This window comes from Sminthopsis crassicaudata, chromosome 1 (assembly GCF_048593235.1).
Source record: "Sminthopsis crassicaudata isolate SCR6 chromosome 1, ASM4859323v1, whole genome shotgun sequence".
Lineage (NCBI taxonomy): Eukaryota > Metazoa > Chordata > Mammalia > Dasyuromorphia > Dasyuridae > Sminthopsis > Sminthopsis crassicaudata.
This window is the reverse complement of record NC_133617.1, coordinates 247,265,301-247,279,011: the sequence shown is the minus strand read 5'-3', so window position 1 is coordinate 247,279,011 and position 13,711 is coordinate 247,265,301. Positions and strand designations below refer to the sequence as shown.

At 35.0% G+C, this 13,711-nt stretch overlaps 1 protein-coding gene across 7 annotated transcripts in view; it reads right to left on the bottom strand.

The window, feature by feature from the left end:
- LOC141548480 (meprin A subunit beta-like) overlaps nucleotides 1-13,711 on the bottom strand; it is a 63,428-nt gene that overhangs the window by 24,485 nt on the left and 25,232 nt on the right. For 6 of the 7 annotated variants that reach the window (XM_074277447.1, XM_074277430.1, XM_074277452.1 and 3 more), the window contains 4 exons: nucleotides 5,919-6,137; nucleotides 4,522-4,674; nucleotides 2,036-2,251; nucleotides 785-1,225 (listed from right to left, as the gene is read on the bottom strand). In XM_074277447.1, coding sequence (XP_074133548.1) covers nucleotides 785-1,225; nucleotides 2,036-2,251; nucleotides 4,522-4,674; nucleotides 5,919-6,137 — 1,029 coding nt within the window. The remainder of the gene's footprint in view (nucleotides 1-784; nucleotides 1,226-2,035; nucleotides 2,252-4,521; nucleotides 4,675-5,918; nucleotides 6,138-13,711) is intronic. The other variant, XM_074277420.1, reaches the window with a different exon arrangement.

Sequence of the window (13,711 nt, the reverse complement as noted above, 5' to 3'; positions counted from 1 at the left end):
TTTATCTTCCTCTAAGATTATTAGGTTTCTTATCTGCTCTACCACAAAACTTCACAACAAACTTTGAAATTCAGGCTCACAATAATTTTTGGGGAAAAATTATTTTCTCTTTACCAAGTCCCTCCAATTGTACAATAAAAAATAATAGTCAAAAGCAGATTCCCTAAATCCTGTTCCTTTTCAGAGACTTGAAAATAAGCATGGACCAATCTTTAAGAATTTTTTAATGAGTAATCATAATCTGTTCCTCTTTTTCAATGTCATGTTTTACCTGTTGAGTTTGCTTAAACCATTCATTCATTCAACAGTTGTTTATTAAGTAGTTTTCTTCTATTCGAGAAATTAATTACACCACTATCATAAACAATCCTGGTATAACAAGGATAGTTGGATAGCACAAAGGGTAGCCAGAAAAGTAAATTGACCAGGGAACAGAAATGGAACATAATTCAGAGATTGAGAATTAATTGGGGAGAAGGATTATCCTTTGAATCAATCCGTACTTTTGACATGGCCTACCTTATTCCAAGTTTGTATGTTAGAGTGTTTGCTGCCTGATGTTTTTCACATTTACCTGCCCACAACCACTGCAATACTCCCTCACAAACTCTCCTTCTCCAAAGACTATGGAACCTTTACCAGACCCGTTGGTCGTCAATATTAAATGATTAGCAATCTAGTGCCATTTTCATCCTTTTTTGCTTTTTTCTTTTCCCTTCTCTCCCTCCACAGCTTCCCAGTGAAATTATATATTGTGTCAGGAATAAAGAAAGAATTCACAAACCAATTTTTTGAAATGGATCTGTAGTTATACTCCTCTCATTGGACATGCGCCGACGAATATCAGGATTTTGATCCAATAGTGTCATTGTGGCTTGATGCCATGGACATGGCCACTGTAATTTTTCATCATTGGCTCCAGAGATGAGGGAGAAAAATATGCCTATTCTGGTCAAATTATATAGATCCAACTTAATTTGAAAGGCATAGCCTGTGGGAGAATAAAATGGAGGGCTTAAAATGATTTTCCTTAAGGCAAGCAATTCTGTGAAATTGCTAATTTTCCAAATTTGATGAGGACAGCGTGTTTCTGAAAGGTTGATGTCATCAATGGAAAGACCACCAGATGATATACCAATACCTCGAGTTCCTTCAAATACCACCCTGAATTTTGTGGTAACTGTTAATGGTATACAATGAAGTTGCCAGGTTCCAATGGGGTGATCTGTAATAGAAGAGAAATGTTGACTTTTTAAAATCAATCAACTACTGAATCAATTAGGGATGAACAAGACTAGTTCTAATAAACTAATAGGACTAAATGGTAGGGCATATGTTAATGAGTCCCTATGTCATGGTTTTATCCTGTCTCAAACATATTACTTTTTGTTATCATGTCAGATCATATACCTGTTGGAATGTTTGAGAAATTTTCTAGAAATCAATGAAATAACACTTCTCTTTTCTAGGATTATAGAGCTAAACAAAGTGATCAAATTTTATTTCTCATAAGAATGGAAAAATTAATGTTAATGACAGCTAGAATTTATATAATGTTTGAAGCACTATATTTATACATATATTTAAGCACTTTATATGTTTGTATACATAGATATACATATTATATATATATATATATATATATATATATATATATATATATATATATATATATATATATATATATATATATAAAGCACTTTAGAAATAACTCATTTGATCCTTATAGCAATCCTGTGAGAAAGGTGCTATTATTATTCCCATTTTAGGGAAGAGGAAACTAAAATTTACAGAGATTAAATTACTTGTCCAGGGTTATATAGGAAAGACAAAATAAAAACAGAAAGCCCTAGGCCAGATGATGTTAAGAGTCCCCTTCAGCTGAAAATCCCATGGTTATCCCAAACCATAAGAAGACCAAAGGCCTAGCATTATAAAGGAGACAGCCCCTGACAAGTTCTATGAGGGCAAGCAAAGAACTACAGAAAGTCTCAAGTCAAAGTCAAGCTTAATTATCCAATAATAATTCTCATACCTTTTATTTCATGTATCAGAATAAGAGAGTCATTTTCATAATCTGACATATACTCCCTGACGTAGATGTTGAGCTTGTCATCTTCATTACCACTGTTGTAATAATAAAACTGCAAGCACTGAAACCCTCTCTTGGGGTAAAATATTCGGCTTTCCAGGATCGCCTTTTCTCCAACACTCATAGAGCTGCTGTTGAAGTGCATAAAGAAACCACAGCCTGAGAGGGACAAAGTAGAGACTTGAGACTTGAAGATCTTCGGGCCAGAAGGGAAATTTCACAGGTGGCTTATAATTTAAAATAATACATGAAATCTTGATAACCTTAGCGTGTGTATGTGTGGTATGTGTACTACAGTCTCATATATAATCAACTAAAAATACCTCACTGAATCAATGCTAAGTTAAATATTAGTTAACAACATACATGTGAAAAAAAAAAAACCAACACAATTACAATAGTGAAACAATCTCCTTTTTCATGGCTCCATGCCTAACCACATTTGGCAAAAGGGGAAACTGAAGAACAGGAAGATGGAAAAGTTCAAACACCATTATGTCATTCCAAACCCTGCCAAGGCAGACAGGCATTCAGTGGGCAGGTTCAGGGGTGTACTGGTAAATATTTAACTAGGAGATTTAAGGGGGAAACACCAATCTGCACAAAAGACTTTTTTTTTTTTGGCTGAGGCATTTGGGGTTAAGTGACTTGCCCAGGGTCACACAGCTAGGAAATGTTAAGTGACTGAGGCCAGATTTGAACTCAGGTCCTCCTGACTTCAGGACTGGTGCTCTATGCAATGCACCTCCTAGTTGCCCCATGCACGAAAGACTTTTAAGTTTAATCTGCATGATCTTAATTCTAGACAACAAAACAAAAAATAAAGCCCTGATTTGGAGTGTTTGTTATTTTCTTAAGCATGAATGTTCACACTGAAAATTTGGCTCCAGGTTGGAGATCCTTCCAGATCTATAAACATAATCTTCCATTCCTTCCCCACTAATAAAAGAGATGCTCTATGGAATATGCCCCCAAAGATACACCCAAAAGGAATAAGGGAAAAGAAGAAAGGAGACCAACTGAGAATATGGTCTCATTATACCAGTTAACAAGTAGTTTCCACATTGGAAACTAGTATGGCAGAAACTAGGCACTGACCCACCCATTACACCATATACTAAGATAAAGTCAAAATGAGTTCATGATCTAGATATTAAGAATGATATTATAAACAAATTAGAAGAACATAGAATACTTTACCTCTCAGATCTATGGAGGAGGAAGGAATTTGTGACCAAAGAAGAACCAGAGATTATTATTGATCACAAAATAGGAAATTTTGATTATATTAAGTTAAAAAGTTTTTGTATAAACAAAACTAATGCAGACAAGATTAGAAGGGAAGCAATAAACTGGGAAAACATTTTTACATTCAAAGGTTCTGATAAAGGTCTCATTTCTAAAATATATAGAGTTGACTCAAATTTATAAGAATTCAAGCCATTCTCCAATTGATAAATGGTCAAAGGATATAAATAGACAAGTTTTGGATGAAGAATGGAAACTATTTCTAATCATATAAAAAGGTGCTCCAAATCACTATTGATCAAAGAAATGCAAATTAAGACAACTCAGATACCACTATACACCACTTAGATTGGCTAAGATGACAGGAAAAGATAATGATGAATATTTGAGGGGATGGGGAAAACTGGGACACTGATACATTGTTGGTGGAACTGTGAGTGGATCCAACCATGAGAGAGAGAGAGAGAGAGAGAGAGAGAGAGAGAGAGAGAGAGAGAGAGAGAGAGAGAGAGAGAGAGAGAGAGAGAGAGAGCGCGCCTAGGATTTGAACTACAAAGAAAAATCAAGAACTAAAAATCCACCCTGCAGAGGAAACTGAGAATTGAGGAAGTTTAGAGACATATTCAAAGTGAAATCACAGGGATGCATTCCAAGTCAGAGTCATCATCCTTTCCATCTCACCAATATCCAAACTCAGTCAGATATTAGTTTCAAAAAGGGAAGAGAGAATTCTTTAATCTTCTAATTTGCTACAGCACCAAGGCAAATTTCCAATCTTCTCAGTATAAATCCAAAACTAGATAATAAGCCTAATAACACTGATAGATCTAAGAAATAAGGTCCCAGTCTTCCTTTAGATAATATTTAGTCTCTGCCATTAGAGCATGAGCTTGGTGTAGGAAATACAACTTCCTACATTGGGAATCAAGGAGACCTGGGTCCCAGACAGGCCTCTGGCACTGGTTCCCTGTGGGACTCTGGGCTTGTCACTTAGACTCTGTGAATACCAGTTTCCTCATCTGTAAAATGAGGAGTTTGGACTGGATGGTCTCTGAGGTCTTAACAGCTTTGCATTCATAATCCTAGGGCAAGACTAAGTTGGTAAAAGTAAGTGCTAAGAGACTTGCTGAAGCAAGGGAAAAGGTATATAAGAGTCAGCTGGTCCCACTTCTAATAGTTACCTTTGCACTTGCCCAAGTATGAGTGATCAGTGTCGGGCCCACCAGACACCTGTGAAACCCTCTGCCAGTCACCATTATCCTCTGAGCTTTGAATCATGCCACAGATATTTTCCAGTTCAAAATCACATGAGTCCATAAAGGTTTTGGAAGAAGCTGAAAAAACGCAAAAATCATTAAATGTCTCTAGTCAACAGGTAAGCTATTTTTAGTTTTTAAAATAATTAAATTAAAGAAGGCACTGAAGGGAAAGTGGAAACCAGAAAATAATGGACAGTGAGTTGAAGGTTCTGGGAAACTCTAATACCAGCCCACATAGACAAAATAGAAAGGAACTCAACATGCTGGCATAGCAGCCAGAGTTGGAGATGTTATTAAGGGAAATGTTGAGTCAAGGTCTACTTCCCTCTATCTTCCTGAGATTATTGAGCTGGCTGAACAATAGTCCAGCTTTTTCTATCTCTCCTCCTTAGGAATCTGTACATTTCATTGTCCTTCAGAAACTTGTATGAAAATAAATCCTGATGCCGAATTGACATTTTCAAGGGCAAATGTAAAACCATGAACCACAAAGGATCACATAAGTTTCCAGTCAGGAAAAAATCTATTTAGAAGAAAAATATCATTGAGACTTCCTTGTAGCCACATAGTATTTAAGGAAGTCAATTCAGTTTAGTGGCTAGAGAGCTAATTTAGAAATCAGGAATATCTATGGTCAGGTACTGTTTCTATCATACAGGGCTCGTCTTAGTCAGCCAAACAGTCAACTAGTATTAATTGCTAAAAAGCACCTTCTAAAGGTGTTGTACTAAGCACTGGGAACACAGAGAAAGGGGAAAAAACATAATCCCTGATTTCAAGTGTAATGAGAATTAACTTTAAGCAACTTCATGAAGCCTCTCAGTACCCCATGGTAGCACTCTAAGACTCTAATTTATGAAGTAGACTTCAGGCTTTATATTGGTAGGGAGAATTTTCTCCCTAGGAGTGAGCCAATTAAATCTCATTTCAATAATCATGGTCCAATAATAGCTTACAATTATTTGGTGATTTATATTTTACTATCTTCTTCACAACAAATCTGTAAGGAGGCTGGTAAAAATATTACCTCTATTTTATAGCAGAGGAAACTGAGGCAAATGACTTGTTCAAAAGGGCAGAGTTAATAAATGGCACAGCCACATCTTAGTTCTTGATATTCTGATTTCAAATCCACTGTCCCGGACTGCCTTCCTAAAACACCATGCTGCAATTTCATTCTGATTGTTCTTCCCTCATTTTTTATTATGACTAAATTTTTCCTAATTGCAGGAAACTAGCAGGGTTAATTTCCCTCCTTAAAACAGAAAAAAAAAAAAAAAAAGAATATTCACTATTTAGTCACAGAACAGGATACTTACAGCAGTTGTAGAGTCGACTCAATTTTTCAATGTCGTAATCACTGAGATCTATTCGTTGTCCAATCATATCAAGGAATTTAGGTTCCTTTGGTAAAATTGTTGGTTCTGTGCTTTTTTGGAAGGCTTGTTTGCTGTAGTGCGTCAGAGATATATAATCATAAGGAACATTCAGGGTGTCTATTTGCATATCATTAAAACAAAAGAAATTGGCATCTTTGCCTAAAATAAAAATAATATATATTCTATAAAATAAAACATAAATATTAATTTTAAAAGCCTATTATTTATGAACATTTGGCTATCTTACAGAAAATTGAAGGCAGCTATGAATAACATTTTCTTACATGGTTCAGTTTTGTACATGTGTTTGAATTTATCAGCATGAGGTGCTTCCAATGAGGAAATTCTTCCCACCAGTGCAGATCAACAATTTACATCTAATTTATGGAATTAGAGAGTTATTTGGGAGCACTAAGAGATTCAGTGACTGTCCTGGGTCATAGAGCTAGTATGTATCAGAGGCAGATCTGAAAAACAGATCTTCCTGACTCATTAAACCACATTCTCTACACTGTCATGTTACATGGTACTATCTGGCCTGATGTTTCAAAAATATGTGGTATGCAAACATATTTCATATGCAATATGACATAAAGGTATTTTGCTTGACTGCAATTATTTTATTTCCAGGGTTCAGCTTTGAGTAGAGTTTCTCAACCATTAAGAGTTGTCTTTTTGCTTTTCTTTGCTTTCCCAGAGCTTGGCACAGTATCTAGCACATAATAGGTGTTTAATAAATGTTTTTGATTAACTGAATGTTGTGGAGAGTAGCAGAAGTCGTAATAGTGTTATGAGAGTAATGCCCAAAAAAGGGGAAAAGAAAAGAAAAAGAAAGAAAATTTATTAAACATTTTTTAAAAATATGAAGAGAATAGAATGAAATTAAGAAAGGAACATAACCAAGAAGAACAATGTTTTCCCTACTATATTAAATATTATATATACTTTAAGAAAGTAATGATAAATTCATGGCTTCATATGTAATTCTCTTTTTGATGACTTTGAACATGAAAATTTGTATATTTATTGACTATCAAGTACATAATAAAATTTTAAATTGTATGATATAGACATATTCTGGGACTAAATAACTACAAAGGATTTTCAATGTATTATTTCTTTTGATCCTTGATCATCCAGTGACTTACATAACACAATACATATATCCATTCCATGGATGAGAAGAAAGCAAAAGCTGAGTGAAAAATAGCAAGGACCCATTTGTGGGCACTGGCTATAAATCTGGCACCATTTGTAAGCTCTTCACCCAATTTTCGGTCAGTTCCAAGTCTGTGATCATTACCCAATTTTTGGTCACAGTTCCAAGGCTGAAAGGATTCCTTGTGATTCCAAGGAAGCAAAAACTAATTCTGAGTAGCAATTCAAGAGCAGAAAGAGAGGAGAGATCTAGATCCTCGTTACAATTTGAGCAAAGAAGAGTGTGCACTAGCCTGTTGCTATCCTAAGGGAGCAAGGACCCTTCTTGGATGAGTGTAAGCAAGACAAGAGAACAGGGAACATAGGGCAAAGGGGTTAGGATTACAACCAAGAATCATCTATGGAGCAAAACTGAGTTTAAACTCAGTTTAAACTGTGAAAAAGAAGACTTTCAAGCATACCTGATGGAAAAAACTAGAGCTAAAGAGAAAATTTTACTTCCAAATACAAGAATCAAGTGAAGCACAAAAATGTAAACAAGAAAGAGAATTTACAAGGGATTCAATAATGTTAAACTATTTGCATTCATTCCTGAAAAGATATAACTCTTAAGAATTTTTCTCATTATTAGGGCAGATGGGAATATAGATAGAAGATACAGATGTGAGTTGAATATGATGGGATGATATATTAAAAAAATAAAATTAAGGGGTGAGAAAGAGGAATGCACTGGAAAAAGGGGAAAGGGAGAATGAAAATGTAGTAAATCATCTCTCATAAAAGCTGTAGAAGAGCTTTTACAGTGGAGGGGAAGATGGAAGAGAGAGGAAAAGCACTTAAACCTTTTTCTCATTGGAATTAACTCAAAGAGGAAGTAACATACACACTTAGTTGGGTACAAAAAATCTATCTTCACTCACCGAGAAGTAAAAAGGGAAGGAGATAAAAGAAGAGGGAAATGAAAGAAGGGAGGACAGATTAGGAGAGAGTATATTCAAAATTAAAAAACTTTTGAAGATGGATAAGGTGAAAGGAGGAATAAGATGAAAAGAAAAGCATAATAATCATAACTGTGAAAAAATTTACTGCAATTTTTATTCTGATAAAGGTCTTAATTCTCTATTTCCCAATTGATAAATTATCAAAAAATATGGATAGTTTTCAGATGAAGTAATTGATTGGAGAAATGTAAATTAAAACAGTGTAAAGTTATCACACTTATACCTATCAAATTGGTTAATATAAGAGAAAAAAATGAAAAATGTTGGAGATGTGGGGAAATTGAGTTACTACACACTATTAGTGGAGTTATTCACTAATCCACTGGATCTGGAAAACAATTTAAAACTTTGCTACAAAATCATATATGCCTTTTGATTCAGGAATACCCCTGCTAGGCCTGCATCCTAAAGAAATAAAAACAAAACAAAAAAAGCAAAAGGACTTATAAGTACAAAAATATTTATAGTAGCTCTTTTTGGGGTTAGAAAGAATTGGAAGTTGAGGGAATGTCTGTCAATTGGGGAATAGTTAAACTAGTTATGGTATATGATTATGATAGAATACTATTGTGGTATAAATAATGATGAGCAGAATGTTTTCAGAATAACCTGGTAAGTCTTATATGAACTCATATAATGGGAAATGAGAAGAATCAATATAACACTGTACATAATAACAGCAATATTATACAATGACCAATTGGGAATAACTTCACTACTATGATCAAGACAATAATCCAAGACAATTCCATGAGATTCATGATGAAATGTGTTCTACATCTTCACAGAGAGAACTGATGAATTCTGAACATATATATGTATATATGTGTGTGTGTGTGTGTGTGTGTGTGTGTGTGTGTGTGTGTGTGTGTGTGTGAAGAAGAGAAGGAAAAAGAAGGAAGAGGAGGAAAGAGGAGGAGGAAGGAGGAAGAAGTAGGAAAGAGGAGGAAGAAGAAGAAAGGAAGAGGAGAAAGAAGGAAGGAAGGAGAGAGGAAGAAGAAGGGAGGAAGAAGAGGAAGTAGGAGAAGAAAGGAAGAAGAGAGCAGGAGGAAAGAAGAAGGAGAAAAAGAAGGAGGAGAAAGAGATAGTGAAGGAGGAGGAGGAAGAGGAGGAGAAGATGGGATACAGGAAAATTCAGTTAATATTCATATTTATGAATGTGAATGGGATGCACTGACCCATAAAATGGAAACAAATAGCATAATGGATTAGAAACCTGAATTTGTTGTGTATTAGGTTATTTATTAACCTACAAAATTAAAATAATGAGTTGTAGCAGAATTTATTATGCTTCGGCTGTAAAAATATACAAGCAGGAAACCTCAACTTTCCCGTCTTGGAACTATATAAATCTGATCATAGAATAAATAAGAATTTTAGAAAAGATAGATATGATGGCCTCCAAACATAATACTGAGTGTGAATAAAAAAGAGTGTGTCTTTCTCTTGGCTATTCATAACACCTCCATAAAAGTTGATCATGTATTAAAACATAAAAACCTCACAAACAAATGCAATGAAACAAAAATATGTTTGCATTTGCAGACCTTAATGCAATAACAATTACATTGAATAAAGGACCTTAGAAGCACAGATTAGAATATAAAGTTATTGAGAATAGGATCATTTTCATTTAATAAAATCAGATCTTAACTACTGGAGAATTATTAACTGTTCATGGGTAGACTAAGGCAATATAATAAAAATTCAATTCTACCTAAATTAATTTACTTATTCAAAAACATACCATTCAAACTACCAAATAATTATTTTATAGCTCTAGAAACAAAAATAACAAAATGGGTCTGAAAGAACAAAAGATCAAGAATGTAAAAGGAATCAATGAAAAAGAATGAAAGCATCTTAGCAGTACTAGATCTCAAAGTTTATTTACAAAGCAGTAATTATCAAAACAATTTTGTGCTGCTAAGGAAATAGAGTAGTTAATAAGTGGAACATATTATGTATACAATATACACAAATAAATGGCTTAAGATTCAAGTTTTGGGGACCAGGATTGAATATTTGACAAAAAATGCTAGAAAAAACAGAAAACACTGGGAAAAACTAGGTATGGTTCAACACCTTACTCCATACACCAATATAAGATCAAAGTTGACATGTGATTTGGACATAAGGAGAAATATCACAAACAAAGTACAGGAGAATAGGGAAAAATTATCAGATCTATGAATAAAGGAAATAAGGGAAGAGCTTATAACCAATCAAGAGATAGAGAGGATCATGGGAGGTAAAATGGATTGTTGTGATTGTAATAGATTTGGGCAAAACAAAAATGCAGCCAAAATTAGCGTAAGATATTAGGAAACTTAATTTTTGAAATGTATGGCAGACTTCTTGGATAAAGGCCTTATTTCTCAAATATGTAGAAAACAGATAAATTTACAAAATATTCATTCCCCAATTGGTACATGCTCAAATATATGACAAATTATGGAGGGGATATGGAAAAACAGATATACCAACATACTGTTGGAATTATAAATTGGTTCAAATATTCTGGAGAACAATTTGGAATTAAGCCCAAAGGGCTATAAAACTGTGCATGCCTTTTGATTCCAAACTATCACTATTAGATCTGTATCCCAAAGAGATCAAGAAAAAAGGAAAATAAGTTTTACATACAAAAATACTTTTTGTGTTGACCAAAAAACAGGAAATTGAGGGGATATCAACTACAAAATGATTGGGATTGTGGTACATGATTGTGATGGAATAGTATTGTAAGAAATGATGAAGGATATGATTTCAAAAAAAACCTGGGAAGACTTATATAAACTGATGAGTGGTAAATGAGCAGAATTAAGTGATTGTTGTAAACAATAATAGTTATATTATAATAACTTTTTTAAATAAGTATTTTGATTGATACAATGATCCACAATTTCAAAAGCCTCATGATGAAAAACATTATTCCACCTCCAAAATGAGAACAAATGAATTCTGAATAATAATTGAAATAGATTTTTTCAATTTATTTTACTTAATTTTTTTTAACATGAGTAAAATAAAAATGTGTTTTTTAGGGGAAGCTAGGTGGCACAGTGGATAAAACACCAGCCTTGAAGTCAGGAGGACCTGAGTTCAAATCTGATCTCAGAGACCTAACCTACTAGAACAATTTCCCCTGATACCTGGCCAAGAAAGACAAGAACATTGCCACAGTGCAATCCCATTAAATTATTTACTTAGTTAATATTTACATTGCATATAGTATAATTATTACATAAATATACAATATTTATGCTCTAAATATACCAGAGTAAATATATAAATATTTAATTTATAGATATATAGAAAACAGTATAGTAAAATAGAAGGTTTTATAATTAGCTTCAAATTCTGGCTCTACCATTGCCTAGTTGGTATATGACACTGAACAAATCTATTAACACTTTGAGATTCAGTTTCTCCATCTCTCTACACTGCTGCCAAAAAGATGTTTTTCCTAAACCTCCACTGTCTCACTAATTTTCAATTTCCCCAACGATTTCCTTGCTACCCACAAATACCTCTGTCTCACTTTCATTTGATCCATCCAGTCTCACTATATTTGACATTCTCATATCTCTTTCTATTTGTACTTAAATTCTTATAAATTCTGTCTCCACTTCCTTTCTTCTCACTTTTTTCTTAACTCTATGCAGTCTGACTTTTGACTTTATCATTAAACTAAAACTACAAAGTTAATTGCCAAATTAATCTTAATTAGCAAATCCAGTGGCTTTTTCCTCCCATTCCTCATCCTTATTGACTTCTTCAAAGACTTTGATGCTACTGAACATCTTCTCCTTGGTATTCCAATACTACTCTCTCTTTTGGTTTGCCTCCTGACTATCCTACTGTTCCTTTTTAGTCTCCATTACTGGAATATCTTGCAAATAATGACCACCAATGGTGAATGTCTCCCAGAGGTTTAGTCCTGGTTGTCTCCACTTCTCCCTTTACTATCACACTTAGTGATGTCATCAATACATATGGATTTAGCGGTCATCTTGAACAGATGATTCCCATACCCAGCTTCCTATTTCCTCATAATCAAGTACAAAATCCTTTGTTTGGCTTTTAAATTTTTTGATAACTTGTTCCCTTCCTACTTTTACAATCTTTTTATCCTTTATTCCATACAAACTCTAGTTCTTTGATAATCCAGGAAAAAGTGTTTTCTTACTGTTCCTTAAACATGATACTAAATCTCCTGATTTTGTCGCTTTTCACTGGCTATCCTCCAAGCCTGAAATGTTCACCCTATTTATCTCCATCTTCTGGCTTTCCTAGCTGCCTTTAAGACTCAGCTTAGGGACTTCCGGCCAAGATGGTAGCGTGGAGGCAGACAGCTGTTTGAGCTCCGCGTTTTCTCTCAGAACTTACTTCATGACAAGCCTCAGAGTTAATGCTTGACCGGAAAAGAAACCCACAAATAATCATCAAGGGAAGACATCCTTGAAATTCACCAGAAAAGGTCTGTGTTTGCTGGGGGGGAGGGTCAATCAGACTGGGCGCAGACTGAGGGCAGGCAACCCAGAGCGAGACAGGCAGCTCACACAGCTCAGATCAGAGGGAGGAGGGGTACGATCTCTGCCTTTTCTGTGAAAAGGCTTTTACCCCAGTGTGGATATTCCATCTTGGCAGCAATCCAGGAGCAGCAAAGAGGGTGTAAACACCGGAGGTGAAGAATAACCCTTGAAAGCTAGCATCTCTCCGAACCCAGCCACCCTCAACCCCACCCGGAGTGACTCAGCCCGTTCTCAGAGCCTCAGAGTGCAAACTCAGCCTAGCCATCACTGTCCTGTTAGTGCCTCACTGCTGCCCTCCCCCCCAGTCTGTAGAGGAAGCCCATTAACACCATCCAGCCCCATCCCCCCCGAAAACAGACCAATTGTTTCTCTTGTCAATTTGTTTTCTTGGATTCCCGCTCTGAAAAAATGAACAAATTCAAAAGGGCTCTAACCATTGACAGCTTCTGTATGGAGAGAGAGCAGAGTTCAAATACTGAGGAGACTAAAAACAGACTGTGCCCAGAGGAATCCCCTAAGGGGGATATGAGCTGTTCCTCAATACAAAAGAATCTCATAGAGGAAATCAAAAAGGCTCTCACAAGAGAGCTAGAAGAGAAATGGGAAAAGGAAAGGGAAGCTTGGCAAGAGAGCCTGGAGAAGTCATCCCATGCATTTAAAGACAGAGTGGATAAAGAAATCAAATCATTGAGAAACAAAATTAGTGAATTGGAAAAGGTAAACAACTCCAAGGAAAACAGGATTAGAGAGCTGGAAAAAGAAAACAGCTCTCTAAAAAATAAAATGGATAAAATGGAAAAAAAAATTCCATAGAAGATAAAAACTCAATTGGACAATTACAAAAAGATATAAAAAAAGTGAGTGAAGAAAATACATCATTGAAAATTAGACTCGAACAAGTAGAAATGAATGAATTAAGTAGAAACCAAGAAGTAGTCAAGCAAAACCAGAGAAATGAAATAATTGAAAAGAATGTCAAGTACCTTATTAGAAAAACAACAGACCTGGAAAACAGATCCAGGAGAGACAATTTGAG